The sequence below is a fragment of the Dendrobium catenatum genome, unplaced genomic scaffold (genome assembly GCF_001605985.2).
Source record: "Dendrobium catenatum unplaced genomic scaffold, ASM160598v2 fragScaff_scaffold_1189, whole genome shotgun sequence".
Taxonomy (NCBI): domain Eukaryota; kingdom Viridiplantae; phylum Streptophyta; class Magnoliopsida; order Asparagales; family Orchidaceae; genus Dendrobium; species Dendrobium catenatum.
This window is the reverse complement of record NW_021319651.1, coordinates 250874-269076: the sequence shown is the minus strand read 5'-3', so window position 1 is coordinate 269076 and position 18203 is coordinate 250874. Positions and strand designations below refer to the sequence as shown.

At 32.0% G+C, this 18203-nt stretch overlaps 1 protein-coding gene across 1 annotated transcript; it reads right to left on the bottom strand.

Annotated features, from left to right (window-relative positions):
- Positions 1-4123: 4123 nt before the first annotated feature.
- LOC110107177 (probable E3 ubiquitin-protein ligase XERICO) lies at positions 4124-4953 on the bottom strand. Its single transcript, XM_020837364.2, has one exon. It carries the CDS (start codon positions 4779-4781, stop codon positions 4323-4325), a length of 459 nt encoding a protein of 152 aa, XP_020693023.1. The 5' UTR covers positions 4782-4953; the 3' UTR covers positions 4124-4322.
- Between the last annotated feature and the right edge of the window lie 13250 nt (positions 4954-18203).

The window sequence follows — 18203 nt, the reverse complement described above, 5'->3', positions numbered from 1 at the left end:
TCACTCATTTAGGACATCTTTCTTGCTGTTTTCTAAAACAGGTTTTTAGTACAAAAAATTTTAATCCAAAAAATATTTGTATTAGAAAATATTAAGAAAACTGCTCCAAATGAAGCTTAAAAACAAAATTTTAAAAACCAGAAACAAATTATCTTCCAAGCACATTTTTTTCTTACAAGAAAAGTAGTTAAAAAGCTGTTCCAAACAAAACTTAGACTTTATTTTTAGCATTTAAAACTGAATTATTATTACTTTGATTATTTTTCAGAGGAATCTAAAAGCTGATAATTTCGTCATATTTAGAAAATATATATTCATATTATGATGCGAGAAACAAGAGCAATGAATGAATGAATGCTCATCATTTCTTTTGGACGGAGACGTAGAAGAAATAAAAACATTAAGAACTCTAGTTGAGTGCTTTGTTCATACTGTGGTCATGAACCGAGGGAAGCTTCCTTGCAAGAACAAGCATCATGGAGTGGGATTGCTAGGTTGCGTATCAGTTAGAGATGTTGAAATTTAAGGTTACTATTATGCAATGGGAGGTAGGAGAAGATAAGGACCTCTTGTTTGGAAGAAGACATTATCCTTTTTTTTCCTTTATTTATCATAAATTTTATTCTATAAATAGGAGTGTCAAAGAAGCTAGATGTTCTTGAATGGAAAAACAATTGAATAATCTTGACCAAGTTTGGATGAATTAAGCAACAAATTTGAGAGTGTTATTGATCATTTCTAACCACTCTATCATGCATGGCAATAGTAGAGATGGACTGTTTGATAAGCTGAATGTTAGAAGTATATTATGAGGCACAGTGGCGGAATTGGCTTTATTTTTGAAGGTGGACAAAACTGGTGGCAGATGTTCAAAGAAGCGTAGGTGATAAGGGCTTTTAGTTTGTAGCAGGAGAGGCGGAGTTCAAGCAACAGTCCGTCAAGCATGAACGAGATAGGAGAAATAGTGCAAAGGAGAAATAATTAGTGGTTGGGCCTGTATGAATTGGATTTGAATTGGATGCAGGCAAAATTTTTTAAGATATGTCAAAAAAAGATTTTAGAGGCTGAAATTTTTTGAAATTGTACACACTTATAATCTTTGTGTTAAGGAACACAAAGAAGGCTTCAACAACTGGAGAGATTATTTTGTGTGGACACTGGATGGGAAGAATCGTCTAGCTTTGTCTTTATGAACAGTACAAGCGTAATGAGTTGCGCTTTTATTGTTCATAGAGACAAACCGAATGATTCTCCCCGTCTGATGCCCCCATAGAATAATTCATCCAACAAAGGTTCTATTGTTAGTTGAGAAGATTTCAATGCTAGAATTCTTATTGAGGAGTGCAGAGTCTTTCGAGATCCGTGTTGTCAAATATTATAAAATTGCTAACAAATGTTATCTTCTGAAATGGATAATGGATATTTCTCTGCTTATTTTATCTTTTGTATCTATCATTTAAGTAGTCTTCAGACTCGAAATCAAATGTTTGATCTTTGAATGTATCGATAATATTAAATTAAGTAAATTAATGTTTATTAAGATCCAATGTTTGATTTTTTTTTTTATTGATTCAAATTTTGTTTAGTCCAAATTATGAATTTGATTACTCCTACATTGAATGTAATAAAGAAATAATGAAATGATTGCTATTAATTTAAATGCAATTACCAAAATAATGAATGTGGTTACTCAGTATGATATTTTAGTGCTCTGTCATATTTTGTATTGTGTGACATCGTTTGTTAAGTTAATTTTTAGTACTTGATTGAGGGTCTGATTGAGACGGCTGTAGTTTTTTATAAAGCTGATTATAAAATTATTGGGGGGGAATGAAATTTTCTTAAAGTTGTTGTAAAAAACAGCTTTGTTAGCTTAGAAGTTTCTTGGAAGGGATGAAAAAACACTAGTCAATTAGAAATTATAATTGCCTTCTAAATATTAAAACAATAAAAAAAATTATCTCAAACAGACTCTGAGTTTTCTAAAATTATAATAAGGCCGACAATGAAGAATAATAAAATATGACTTTTTAGAATTTTGATTAGCCATTCAAAGAGACAAAATGACCCGTATATGTAATTGAAGATGAATGATTAATTTATTAAAAATCTAGTATTCAAGCTAGGAGAATTAAGAGAACTAAAAAGATTATTAAAAGTTGCAATAATTGAGTACTCATTATTGTCCTATTTCAAATGTTGGTGAGCAAACAACCATAATCATAAGAGAAATAGTATCATTGTTTGGAAATATGCCAATAAAAAGAAGACTAAAGAGATGATCACCTTTGTCAATGGTGTCTTTCTTATTCATCTTATCAATACTACACCAAAAGTTCTAAATAGTAAGCCAAAAAGCAAATTTGGCAATCATTATAAATTCAACATTAAGGAGGAAGGTTGAAATTGATGCCCATTTCTAAAATAATTGATTATTCAAATCTTCTTAGTAATAATAATAATTGTTTAGTGCTTTCTTATTTTATGAGTATTAGTATTTGTAGTGAAATTTTCTCTATACAAATGAAGCATATGGCTCACATGCACTTGAACAAGAGTAAATTAACAAAGATTAAATTTTGTATGCTTCTAAATAGATTGTCCCCAATGAGTGCAAATTAATGAAAGTCTTCCTTTATTATTATTATTTTTTGCTAAAAATGGTTGTGATTAAGGTTAGCGGTATAAGCAAGTTGAGCACAATTTGAGCTACTCCTAATTTGAACTTGAGCTTGATTAATTAAAGGAGCTCGAGCTCGAGCTTAATTTTACTAGTTTAAACTGACCGGCTTATTTATTATCAAAAAGAACAAAAAAAATGATCATGAGTTGAACAATTATAAAATAAAATGCCGAAAAAAAAAAGATAAATAAGAATAAAAATATTAAGTTACAAAAAAGAGAAACTTTATTGAGTATTAATTACTAGCTTATCATGAACCAAATTTCTTTTAAATTTTTAGAAAACTTTACATCAGCCCTATTAAGTTGCAAAGTTCACAATTCATAAGGCTAAGGAATAACTAACATGATTTCTTACTATAAAAATAAAACACTAAGGAGCTCTTTGTGAGGAATCCCAAATAGATTTTATGTTTTATTGAGCAAGTAAATGTAATAGATAATTAAGTTGAATAGAATTATTAGATATTTAATAAATTTTTATAAACTTTTTAATAATCTTTTATATTTATAAATAGTAAACATTTGGAGACATTAGAATAAATAAAAGAAAGAGATAATTTGTTTCTCCTGTAATTTCTTAAGTTGCCAGTAAACTTGAATCTGCCATTTATTTGGAGTTTTCGGCAACCTCGAATTTGTTGTTTATCACATCACCATTAGCTACAAGTAGAATTTAATTGTAGATGCATCTCATAATCAAGGGCGGAACCAGCTTTAATTTTCAGGGGAGGTAAATTTATAAATAACTGTAAGGGGTGCAAGGGGGCAGCGCCCCCTGGCGGGGTTCGACCTTTCCGGTTAGGACGCGGGGTCAAGGGGCAACGCCCCTGCGGGGGTTTCCAGGAGCAGCTCCCCCAGAACAAATTTTGGTTGTAAGAATATTTTGGAATTCAAATTTAAAATAAAATAATGAATGCATTTTACTATTTGTTTGAAGCAATTGCCTAAATATCATAGTATTTTAAAAGTTTTAGGGGGGGGGGATTGCCACCCCCCCTAAAAGAGTTTCGCCCGTGCTCATAATAGTATGTTGGTAAAGAGTTTTGACTACCAACTAACAGGCCTCAAATTCAAGTCTTACGGATATAATCTTTGTATGAATTTGTCTTAATTGACCTAAATGTCTCAAAAAAAAATTGGAGTAATTATTTATCATATAAAATCAAATTCAACTAACCATGAAGATGTTAAATGGTTAAGAATATGTTATATATTGTTAAATTTAATTAAAATTGATAAATTATTTGAAAAAAAAAACTAAAAAAAAAAGAGGAACATTTAAATGAAGTAATATAAATATCTTAAATAATATTTTCCTCAAAATTTACTAAATTTTAAATTTAGCTTAAAATAAGATTTTTTTTTTTTTTGAAGAAAAAATAAGAGAAAAATTAATATTTAAAAAGATAGTAAATTTTATGTAGGAATTAGCACAAACACAATCCGAACACATCCCTTAAAACTGTAGAAAGATAAAAGACGAAGCTCGGCGGATTTAGCAATTAGCATCAAACAGAAATTCACAAAGCCACTCCGAATTTACACAGCGAAGAAGAAAAAGAAGAGCGAGGGATAACTTAAGCAGCGCCATCACACCAATACCCTTCTATCAGCTCCCAAATCTCACTTTTCTCCGTTCAATATCCCTGCAGGTGCGACCGTGGCTCAGTGGCAACCGCTGAATTGTCGGCGGGAAGAAGGTGGGAGCGGCAGAGAGGACAAGTGGTGTTTCGGTATTCCATCCATCGCTCGACGCAGCTCTTGTGGAAGAGATGCCCACATGGAAGACGGTTCACTACCGACTCCGGCTCGAACCCGGCTAAGCAAACCCGGCAGTCACCGTGCCGGTGGTACCCGAATCGAACCGCTTTGATCCGACTCCGGAACCTCTCCGTCAGATTCTCCTCCGCCGGCGAAAACAGATTGGGGATTTCCGCCGTGCTTTCCGCCACTGCCGAATCGATCTCCGGCGTGAGGCCGAAGATGTGGAGCGCAGATCGGAAGATTTCTTTAAGGATCGAGATCGTTAGCGCGGTGTTCACAAGGAGGAGAGTGAGGACTGACTCCGATGGAGTTGGCAGGCTTGAGAGCCCCATCGTCGTTGGATCGCCGCTAGATCTAAGGAGTGATCTACTATTGAAACCCTAAATAGATCGAGAATCGGATCAACTTGTTCAAAAATTCGAAGATTAGACCAAGATCGGAGGTGGAGATGGACTCTTAGTGGGGAAGATAGGAAGATGGAGAATCCAAGAATGAAGAGCAAGCTCGGCTCACCGCCAAGCCCTTAAATAGCAGTGGATGACGCTAACATAGTAACTCAACTGAAAAAATCTGATTATTCAAGATTAGTTTTTTAATGGAGGCAATATAATAAATAATTGATTAATTATATATTACATTTACATAAAAATTAGCTTTAATAATAAAATTTATTCTATCCAAATAAGAATATTCTGGTGGTCTAAAAGAGTCGAGTTGAGCATTAGTCTTCTCTGATTTGAGCTTTAGCTTGATAAATTAATCAAGTTTAAGGCCGAATTTTTTTTTACGAGTTCGAGTCGGCTCACGAGCTAGCTCGTTCAATATAAAAGAGAGAAAATGATTATAATTTAAGAAATTTTTAAAATGAATTATAAAAAAAATGATAAAGCAGAAGAAAAATAATCAAAAATACCTTAATATAAGAAACTCAATATATTTTTTAAATATTTTTAATAACTTTGTACTTAAAATACTAAAATATTTTAAAAGCGTTTTGTATTAATATTTTTTAAACTAGTTGCCCGCTAGGTAATGAGTAGAGTTAGGGCCGGCTCAAATTTGACTCATTATCTCATCGAGCTCAACTCACGAGCTATTTATCGAGTTGAACCTGAGTCGGCTCATGAATTAGTTTGACTCAATTACAGCTAAAATTTTCTGATCCAATTTTTTTTTCTCTATACAATTATATAATCATAATGCTACTTTCACTAGAAATTTTACGACAATATATATTACAACAACAACAATAAATTTTTACTATTATGTGAGATCAGCAAAATTTATGTCAATAGATGCCGATTAAAAAAAATAATTAATATAATAATATGGGCTTTAAATTATTTGAATATACTTTGAAATAGTATTTTAATATTATTTATATATTACACTAATCTCAAAGTAGATACAAACTGTAGAGAGAGAAAAAAAAGTGTGATAATTATTTTTTATTTTTCATTATTCTACAAATTGTAGTTATAACTCTATTTGTATATTTTATAAGCAAGAAGTAAACTAAGGAAATTAAAATTAAAAAAAGGATTACATAGGGATGTCAATTTTTGACACGACTCGAAACACGACCCGAACCCGACCCGGAAAAATCTGGGTTCAGGTCAACCCGAACCTGAAACGGGTCGGGTTCGGGTTGAACAAATCAACCCGTTTTAAAATCGGGTCAGGTTCGGGTTGACCAGCAACCCTAAATTGACACGAAAACTCATATTTGACCCGAAAACCCGAGATTGACCCGTTTTTTACCCGATTTTGACCCTAAAATCGAATATTGACCCGATTTTGACTTGAAAATTTGCAATTTTAGGTCAACTTCGGGTCATTCGTGTCAGGTCGGGTTGACCCGGACCCGAATCGGGACGGGTTCGGGTCCAGAAACCTGACCCATTTTTAAAAACGGGTCGGGTTCGGGTTGACCTGAACAGTGCCGGGTCAGTTCCGGGTTCGTCCCGAACCCGACCCGCTGACCCGAATTGACACCCCTAGGATTAGAGATAGCTAATCAGATTGTTACAAGTTACGACTATCATTGCTTTTAATTAGTTTTTTTGTGCTAGAAAGCTATTTTCTACATTCACTTTAAAAAAATTTGTTTTATCCACAATTGCTTTACAATCACTTTTATAAAAAATTACGGTCGTTCCACACAGACCCTTTAAAAGTCGATTAATTATTATGTGCGGACATCAAACACTGTCCGGAGACCAACCATAATGTGCCACGTCATCTCTTGCTCGATACCACAATTCGGTATTGCTGACATGGCGCATTCTAATTGGCCTCCGAATGACTAGTTTTAGGGAACCCCAAAGATCTTAATCTATCATAGAAGAATTAAGGGTTGATATCATTAAAAGCTTTCTTAATGTGAATTTTATAATAGATGTATTTAGGTTGGTGGAATAGGTGAAACCAAGAAGTAGTTCATTGAAAAGAATGATATTGTTGGCTATAACCCTTCCAATAATGCATGAGTTTGAAATCAACAAATTTGCAAAGACAATGAGGGATACCAAAAAAAAAAATTTCTCAATAATTTTGATAAAGTTAGATGGAGCAAGAGACTCTAGTAGCATTCCCTTTAACGCAAATGTGATCATTGGAAGATGGTTGAAAGTTATTATAGCTCTTCTCTTTAGAAAAAATATTGAACTTATCTCATAGTGAAAGTGTCACAATCCAATTTTATATGACCCATAAATACGACCGGTAATTAATATCATTGTGTGGTGACAGAGCAAGTCAAATATCTAAGTTTTGGAAGGATTTCAATTTTTTAAAAAATTTAAAACGAACTATAGAGCCACTAATTAGCTTCCAATTTAAAGAAAATAATTTCATACATAATTCTTTTCTTTTAATTCATCTTCAAAATGTATATGTTTACAACATATTCTATACAAAAAAAAGTACATTTCTACAGATCATAATAAAATAAAATAGAATTAGTCATGACTGTAAAAAAATTAGAAAAGTACCTATATTGACACAAACATATCAAACCCTACAACCTCAACTACTCAATAAGCTCATTCCTGTTTTCCTGGCCTAAAATAGGAACAATTATTACGTCCTCCGACCAGATGCAGAGAAGCATCCGGTCAACCGAACCAAATAAAAATTCCTAAAATAGAATGCATAATAGATGTGTATGAACAACTCAATAAGTCACACATATCGACCTTAATTTTTATGATTAACCCATTATGCATTTACTTATTTTAAAAGTAGGTAATAACAATTTAATGAACAGAGAATAATATTGCTTGCAGATGACTCAAATATAACAGACTTTGTATTGAATTTAAATATATAAGTACTTCATTTATCGGATATTATTCAAAATTTTATTTTGAAACTTTAATTATACTATAGTCTTAGATTTTTTGGATTAAAATTATTATCTAATTTGATAAAAATAGTGCACTTTTCAAACTAACAGGTAAAATTTTTATAAAAAATACTTAAATATTCAAAATGATCATATCTACAATATACAAAAAGTTACATGTTAAAAGTTTAAAGGATACAAAGTTATCCTCGTTTCTACATTACAAATTTATAATTTAAATAAGAAAATCTCAAAAATTTTGTAACTTCTGAAAATTGAGATAAACATGATGTAACCACCTCAATTCGAATAATTTTTTGATCTAGGCCGACAACAAAAAATGGACCTAAGTCTCCCAAATCCCAACTTTCACTCTCTAAAATTCTCTCCTCCCTCTAGTTGGTTGTTTGAAGAGGGGTGGAATTTTTTTGAAAAATAAAAATGTGTGGATTTTGATATTTTTATTGAATTTGGATATAGCATCATGATGTCCAATCTCAGCTCTGTAGTGTTCCATATTTTTCCAAAAATATAGAGAACTCAAGACCGCGGCGCCTTTTCCAAGGAAAAAATTCCATATTTTTTATTTCACGAACAATTTTAGATTTTTACATGCATAAAGAATATTCAAAGACACATACAAGAAGTATTAATATAAAAATTCCATTACATTACCCTTACCAATTACCATGGTCATAACAGGTGCAATTGCACACTGCTTCAGTGGGTAATATAGAAAGAATAATATAAAGAAGAGATACAGAGTTTAATTTAAAGAAGATAAAAAAGGCCAACCATGTGATATTTTTCAAAATTTCTACAATTAATTATTCCACCATTGTCATTTAAACCCCTCACATTCCAAAAAAGAATATTGGGAAATGACACACTTTATTATAAAAAGGAATGGACAACTCCTTATTGTCTGTCTTTTTTATTTTTAGTGGAGAACGGTTGCATATTATGAGCGTGAATTGCACTATAGAGTTTTTCTTATCTAATATAGAAGGGTTGTCAGATGCCTAAGAAGGAGATGCCAATAAACTGGCAGAGCAGTGGGCAAGGGAGAAGTTATTATTAGCCAAATCATTAGAGGTACCTTCAAACTTAGAAAGAGAAGAGCGAGCAAAAGATTGGGATATTTAGATTTAGAGCAAATGCAAAGGAAACACTAATACACTAATATGGGAAGAGAGGACATGTTTGGAATGGTTACTCCTTCTACACATACTACCTCTATTTATATTTTCATTTATATTGTGACAAAAATTAATTGAAGGCTGAGTGTGAGTTATAAAGTTTTAGGGAATTGGAGTAATTAGAATCATCATGAGCAAAAGTATCACAACCAACATAAGGAGAGAATCTTCAATTTTTGTTCAATATCTTGTCCTATTATTAGTAGTACAATGATATCCGGAAGAACTGAGGTTCTAGAAACTTGCACGCTCATCCTACAAAATGTCAACTTGGATCTATTAGCCATGAGAGGGTCAAAAGTAAGAGTACCAAATTCATTGCCAATATTTGAAATCCTGATTTTCAACCAACAACACAATGAAAAATTAGGAAGCATAGCCTATATCGAAACATCCTTGAAGTCCTCTTTGATTGGTTTGACGGGTTGTAAAAACTTGCACACTCACTAATGAGAAAAAAAATGTTCTTTCATTTCTAAATCACAAGCTACCATTGTTAACCATTTTTAGAACTTCACTGTAAAGAAACTTAAATATAAAAAGAGTCATTTGCATGATAGAGTAACTCAAATGTGCCTCATAGCTTCCATAACTTACTAACCACTTCAAGAAGTTACCATAGAAAGGTCATCTATCAAGAGCATAGCACATTAGAGCAAGATTCTATAGTTTGGTTCCTTCATCATTTTCTTCATATAAGAAACATGTTTTACCTTCTTGACATAAGATGTAGCTCAACAAGAAGTTGGAGTTGGGAACACATGAGGTAAGGAGGGCGATTAGTAAGTGGCTTGGGAGGGTGACTAGGAAGTGGCTTGGGTTCAAGAAGAGAGGAAGAAATAGAGAAAGATAGATGATGGGAAAAATCTAAGTTATCACAAATAAAGGATGGGCGGGTCCTTATTCCTCCAAAAGGAGATGAGAGAAATCAAAGATGAGAAAAGCATGACTAATAAGCAACGCGGAGACGGAAAAACCTAGAGGAGAGCACATACGCAGCCCAAAATAACAACTTAGGATGTGCATAGGTGAATCATGAAGAGATACATTAGGAAGAAAAAAAAAAGTTACAATAATGATGGCCTTTGTGTACATTTACAGTATCTATCAAAACACATTTTGGAATCATTCGTGAAGTTGCGTACTCAAACAGTATTTGGAACATTAAGATTACATAATATCTGATTGTCCGAATAAAGATCTACCTCTACCTTATATATAGATTTATATTATAATATTACAATAAATAATATTATATATAGTATATTAAGTTAATTTATAAATTTTTTTTTTTGGCATTCTTTAAAAGAATAATCAAATTTCTCATTTTTTTCTGACAAATAATTTATATCTTTCTATGACTATTCTTTAGATTTATATGTGACTTTTGCTAAAAGCTTACTAATATGGCTGGCAAGCGAATGAGTGGGCAGCCCTTTGAAAATCTCATAATTTTTCTTTGTATTTTTCTCGGTGGTCGCTCTAACTTGACTTCAACTTGCATTATGTCTTTTGGGTTGGTTTATTGTTTCTTACTTGTTAAGTTAGATGTTTTTTTGCAGCTGTCCTTCTCACTACAAACAAACTTTCGCATTTATACTACCATTTGCTCTCTGTCAAGTCGGTCTTTTCCAAGCCAACTTATCTAGTGAAGGCATTGCAATGATCCAGGAAGGATGGTCGTGGCTGCCGCAGATTGGTGTAGTAGGGCTTTCATTTCTGAGTCTCTGTAATCTTATTTCTGCTTACTGTTTTTGTTTCGTATCTTTTTTGCCTTGTTTTGTTTTTCTGTCTTTTTGTCCACATTGGTTTGTTGGCGATTAGTATTGTAATGATTTTCTTCTATGAATAATAGGTCTTTTTGATTTAATATATTAATTATATATATATAATAATATAATTACTTAGTAAAAATAAATTATTATCATATTTTAATCATTTAAATGTAAACTCTTCTAAGAGAAAAAAAAGGATGAACTCCACTAAGGGAATAAGTTCGACAATAAGTACAAAATTTATATAATTCTTTGACAAAAGCTCGCTATCTAGGGGTAGTGATAATATTTTGACTCCGAAAAATTTAAGTTATTAATTGATTAGTTTAAATAAATTTAGATTGGGTTGCGGATTAGAAATTTAATCCGTTTAATTGGGTGAAGTTCAATCGAGTTAGCTTACGAAAGTGACCCGCACATCTAATTTTGACCGAAAAAGCACCTTTAGGTTTTTTTCCTTAATTTTTTTGGGTGTATTGATGTTGATTTTTTATTTTTGATTGATTAGCATAAAAACTCTATATCGATAAGTTATTTCAAACAAATTATTATTTTTCCCATCACCAATGAGTTGCATGTCCGATTTTGGGTCATCTAGTTTTCCAACATGAGGCCATAATTAAGATCAATTTTTAACCTTTTATTAAATATGATCCAATTTTGAAGTTATGAACAAATCCCAATCGGTTAACCCATTTTGATACTCCTATTGTATCCCATAAAAATTTAGATATTTAGAAAATATAATTTACATATTTAACTTATTGTAAGATTTATAATTTAAATATCTATTAAAAAATATTGGATTTTTTTCATAAATAATTAATTTATTTATTTGTTAAAAAATCTCATAATTTTTTTATCTTGAAATAAAGAAGGACAAGGGTGGGGTCAAATCTCTCTTAATCAGGAAATAAGTTGGCTGAGGGCTGTCGACCTGAGCGTACCTAATGTATATATAATATAGGCTCTTTATCTGAGTAAAAATAGGTTATGGCAATTCCAATTATATGAACAATTATTATGCTTCCTCGCGTCAGATACAAAAGAACTGCCGCGTATAGCATCCTGTCTATACGAGGTGTACGAGTTTTTTTCCAAAAAAACTCGTATTAGCTCTCGGTATAAGTCGAGATTATTTGACTACAACCGGATGTTCTCTGATCGCTTGCGCACCGGACCAAATAAATTCAATTTGGACTACTTGGGCTTTATTGCCTAAACATTTTTCTAATCAATACAAAAAAAAAATAAAATCTGTGTAATTATATAATAATAAGAATATATGTTAGGTGCACGTACCAACAGAATGCATACTTTAAAAAATAAATATTTCGAGACTTTTTTTTTTTTTTTGTGATCTACTCCTCTATTGAGTACACACAAATAATTATTTCAGGCTATTCTATTACAAATTGTGTTCGAATTTAATAACTATTAATTTTATTTTAAGATTAATATATATAATTTATATTTTGTTAATTTAAAAATAAACTTAACAATTTTAAAATTATCTTAATATAATGTATATTAAGTTGTTCTAAATTATTACATAAATGTATGCAACAAAGCTTAGCATTATAGGTATTATAATGTATTTTCAGGTTGGGTTCGGGTCCGACATGAAAATGATCCCATTAAACCGACCCAACTTGTTTAATTAAATGGGTCAAAACCTTGAATCTAAATCTGATCCACTCTCGACCGAGTTGACCTGACCTGACCCACTAACCCCATTATATGAAAAAAATTATTGAATGGAGAAAGAGAAGGCAAGGAGCGTCGACCTCTAATATCTATTGTGATAGATATAAAGCTTTCATTGCATTTAGTCAATTCCGCACAAGATTAGAAGATTTGATGCCCTTATTAGAACCATATAACGTCTAAGTAACTCCTTCATTTATTTGAGGCAGGCGGCCTAACTTATTATTTTCTGATTATTTTTAAAAATAGGATGGCCATTTTGTAGATTATGTTCAGTATTAACCTTATCATTAATCCCAAAATTAAAATTAAAATTATTCATTATTTTTAACTTTATTATAATTAGTAATTTACACAATTTAAAAAAAATAAGATAAATAGATTCTAAGTTGAATTTATCAAAATGTTTCATTAAATGATTTTGATTAGATAAATTATATGATTTTTTTAGATAAATTATATGATTAGATAAAATATAGTTGTAATTTAGGCTTCATTTGTGAGAGCTTTTCATCGCTATTTTTTCACTGCTTTCAAAAAAATTTTGTATTAAAAAATTATTATAGAAAGCACATTGAAACTATCTCAAATAAAGTCTTAGTTTTCGTTTGGGACAACTGTAAGATCCTTAACTTGAGGAAGAAGCACTTCCTCATGATCTTGAGAGAGGAGGAGGAGGGAGAGAGGAGAGGGGAGAACCAAAAATGCACAGCAAATTTTATTTCTTGGCTACCTATTACAAGCCTAAAGACCTCCTATATATAGGAATAAAAGTCATACAAAGAGCAACACTATTGGTCATACATGTCAAACAAGACATCTACACAAAAGCAAACCTAAATCTAGGAACAAATACCTAACAACAACTTTTTTTTATTTTTTGTACTAGAAAATAGCTTTAGAAAACAGTATGAAAACTGTCACAAACAAAGCTTTAGTGTAAAATCTTTCAAATAGCTTGAAAATAAATATATAATATATTTTTCATACTCTTATTTGTCTATATAGGTACAGGTGCCTAACAGGTTCTCAGGGATTCTCGGCCTGAATGACAGGAGAAGCACTCACATATGATGAATGAAGTGTTGTAAAAATTAGTGAATTTCAATTCATAATTAATTTTAATAAAATAAAATAAAAAAGCAGAAAAATCTTCTAATAAAATATTATATATCATTTAAAAAAAAATAGTATGGCAATTATCAATAGAGCCACTAGGAATGGAACCAAATATTTGACACGTTTGTGGTTAGTTAAGCTTGCGTTTGGCGATTAAAATATAGAAAGATGATGAAACCGCGTCCAAAGATAAAGCGACGACGTGGTCGTTTATTACCCACTATGTGATATTCTTAATTTTTTGTATAAACCAACAAATTATATTTTGGCTCTATATTTTTCCATTTTTTTTTTTGGGCAAAAATTTATGCTTTATGTAAAAATTATATTTTGAATATTTATTATAATTTTTTTTAATGATTTTATGATCATATATATTAACATGTTTGCATGGGTTGATGGGAGAATCCTCCTTATGGTGGTGTCCCCCACTAAAAGTTTATTTTTGCCTACGACGACAATGCCTCCTCCTTGGAATTTTTATTTGGTCCGGTCATTGGACGTAGCTCTACGTTCGGACGCCAGTAGAATCGCGTCATGCGTTCTCATTATTTACTGCGCGCCCCGACAACCCGACCTGGAACGGACCCATGATGGCTTGATATTTCTCGATTTTGCTAGGTATTGCTCGGTATTGCTAGGTATTGGTCGATTTTGCTTGACAATAATCAATACCGAGCAATACCGAGCAAATACCGAGTTGTAACTCGGCACAACTCGGTATTACTCCGTATTTGCTCGGTATTGGTCTTCACAGAGCGATATTTCTCGTTATTAACATGCAATACCTAGCAATACCGAGCAATATCGAGCAAATACCGAGTAATACCTCGCAATACACGAACATAGCATTCTCGGGTTCCGGTTCGAGTCAAGTTGTCGGGTCGCGCGGTAGAGAGTACGAGCACGTGGCGACATGTTATTGACGGCCAAACGTAGCTCTACGTCCGGTCAGATGACGTAATAATTGTTCCCTTGCATGACACTGACAACTCCTACATTTAGATCCTTCATCTTGATGATTTGATTTTTGTGGAGATTATTTATCTTAATCTCTTTTGTCGTTTAACTATCTGCCTTTGTCATTATTTAATTTAGAATAGTTATCATCGCAATATTATTCTCATTTTTTTATGATATTTTAGAATTTGTAAGAAGAGCCTTTCATAATTAATGTAATAAAAAATTATAAAAAAAAAAAACATATAACAAATTTTAATCAGCACTAAAGAGTGTCTGGTCACCCCTTTCTAAGCTTTGAGGATCTAGCACATCCTATCATGAGGATTCAACAAATAATGCTTTAAGAATTTGGCCTCCATAACTCTTATGATTTACTTAATTTTACATTATCACAAAAAGTAAAATATGTTGATAAGTTTATAAGCATTACGCAATTGATCCATTATAATGAAATACAAAATTTTGCTTCAAATTATATATTTTTCATTTTATTTTGTTAAATAATAATATATTTTTTTCATAAATCTGACCCTCTTAAACGACAAGATGTTTTCTCCCCTGCATGTTCTAATCCTATTTGTCATTGAAAATTTTATTAATGATAGGTTTGTGCATGCTAAGATGGATTGCATTCCTGGGAATTAGGACTTTATAGGTCAGGCTTTGTCGAAGGCATATGCACTTTGCATCAAAGTGTAGGAGTATTTGGGTCATGCAATGGCTGATACTTATACTAAGCATTTATGAGTCAAATTATGGAATTATGGAGTTTGGTTGCAACTTATGTGCATATAACCCACATTAAGACCTTTGAAATTTCGGCACTCATTCCATGCATGCATGTACTTCCATAAGCATCAATAATAAGTCTCATGATATTGGAAGTGTGTGGCTCTTACAAAATGCAAGTTCATGGGTATTGCACTTTGGCAAAAACTTGTTGTTTTATAGGCACTTTTGCTAACATTGTAATAGATAAGCATATGAGCAATATAATTTTACATGTGCTTGTATTGTCGGCATGCTTTTGAGGACTTATAAAAACCATTCTTTAGGGACTGAAGGGAAATACCCTTTCCCTCCCACCTTGTTTTACTCTACGACTTTATCTGTCCTTCCATTCTCCTATTTTTACGCATATGGTGCTTAGACACCAAGGTGATAGCAACAAGCTTTTTGGATAAAGAATCTCTCTCTCTCTCTATTATATATTTGACAGCTAGAAGGTTGCACATTCAACTCAGAAACCCTTTAGTATACTACTTATATTTGGATGTTTAAGGTTACATTGATGAGTTTTGGGAAATGATGAATAAACTATAATTTCTTGAAGTTTTTTTTCTTAAAATGATGAATAAACTATCATTACAGTTAAAGATAGATGATGCATTTATGGATTTCTTCAATGAATTGATAATCAAGGGCAAACAAACTTTGCTTCAAGCAAAAAATATTACTTTGGTGATGTTGGTCTAGAAGAAGTCTTTACTTTTATGGAAATATCATATATCAAATGATTTCATTATTTATTTCCTAAAGAAACAAAGAGGGCATATAAGCTCTGTGTTAGATGGTGATGATGGGCTTAAACTGAAAGATATTCAAGAGTATGATGGGCTTAAAGGGTCTCAATTTTTTCATATTTTGATTTGATATATAAGAAATATCATGATAATAATTACCATCATTACATGGTTATAGCCAAAGTTCTTCTTTTTTTTTTTATTATTGACCATGTTAATTTTGTGTTATGGCTATAAATATTCTCACATGGTTGAAGGGAATTAAGGTTCATTAAACAAAAGAATGATTGAAGCCAAAAGAAGGGCATGATACATGAATCTTAAAAGTCACCTTAATCTAGAAGAAGAACATATTGGCAATGAGTATAAAGAGATTTTCTATGAAGGAGTTCAACTGTTCAAGAATGATTATTTTCACCTTAAGATTAAGATGGTTTATCTTTAAGCTATGTAGAGGTAGGGAAAGTGTAAGGAATTATTTAGCGAGTAAAAAAAGTTTTTTCATAAAGTATTATAATTAGAGGCGGAATTAGCCTTAATTTTTAGGGGGTCAAATTTATAAATAACATATTTACATAATGTTTAATTCTGCTAATGGGGGTATTGTCTAAAGATCATAGTATTTTAATTTTTTTAGGGGGTGGGGAATTGCTGAAAAACCCTTGTAATAAAGAATAAAAAAAGATGGAGGGAGGCAAATTACTTAAATATTCATGTACTAAAGAGTTTTTTAATTTTTTAGGGGGTGCAATTGCCCCGGGGGCAATTGGGGGATCCACCTCTTATTATATTAATAAGAATCTCCCCCGTACGAGAGGTCAAATATACTCGCCACCCTTTTTGGGGCACATACGAAAGAATCAAATATCAAATTTTTATGCCTACCAATAAATCAATTGGGTTGAATCTCGTACAAATTGTTCGCGCACTCTTTAATTTATTAACGCCCTATTTGGCATTTGATTATTATTATTATTGTTTTTTTTTTCATGCTTCAATTAATCCAGTTGATTGTAAATAGTCTATAAAATATAAATTCAACATATCCTTCAAAAGATTGTAGTTAACTAGGTGATTTAGAATAGGTAGAATTGAGCTTGATTTGCTCAACTTAGGATTCGTTTGAGACAACTACAGTTTTTTGTAAAGGTGATTATAAAATTGTTGTAGATAAAGTAACTTTTTTAAAAGCTGTTGTACAAAGCAGCTTCCAAGCACAAAAATTTCCTAAAAGCAATGAAAAATAGTGATCAAACAGAAACTACAATTTTGGTCTCAAAAACAAAGCATAGAAAAAGCTGCCTCAAACAAAGGCTTGGGCGAAGCCTTGGGCTACGTTTGGTACAGTTTTCTGACTGCTTTTAAACTAGTTTTTTAGTACAAAAATTTATTGAATTGGAATTTTTATACTAAAAAACTGCATTTAAAAGTAGTATGAAAGTTGTCTCTGGCGTTCTCCAGATACGGTCCTTCCGACCACTATCACCTCACTACAGTCTTTCCAACCTCCGTCCCCCGCCGACTACAGTACTTATAACCACATCACCCGACTATGATATTTTTGTCCTCTATCGCCCACAACTACAATCCTTCTGCCCATCGTCGCTCGATTAAAATGTTTTCAAGCTCCATCACCCGACTACGATCCTTCTAACCATTGACGCACGACTACAATCCTTCCGACCTACATCGCTAGTTGACTATGGCCATGTCAACCAAACGAATATATCAACATTGATTCTTCCTACTCCCACCATGTAATGCACTCTAAATAATGTATATTGACCACATCTAGCCAATGCTTCTCCCCCTAAGGCCCTCATTTGTAATCAACTGCAAATACTAATTGATTCATTTCAACTAAGCAAAGTCCTGCGACTTTTTCCTATTTTCAAAGGTTTCTACATAAGAACTCTGGTGCCTCCATAAAACTAATCTCTCATATGAACGTTATATATCTAAATTTTTATTATATTTGTATGTTAGATCTTCATACAAAGCTAAGACATTAAATTTTATCTCGCTCTGTACTACCGTGAATATTCCATGATTTAACAATTCTATACTTCTAAAAATCAAAATAATATTTTCTTTAAACTGAGTCGGCAGTGAGGCTTAAATT

Coding starts and splice junctions, on each gene's coding strand:
- LOC110107177 (XM_020837364.2), bottom strand. CDS start 4,781: ATGGGGCTCTCAAGCCTGCCAACTCCATCGGAGTCAGTCCTCACTCTC.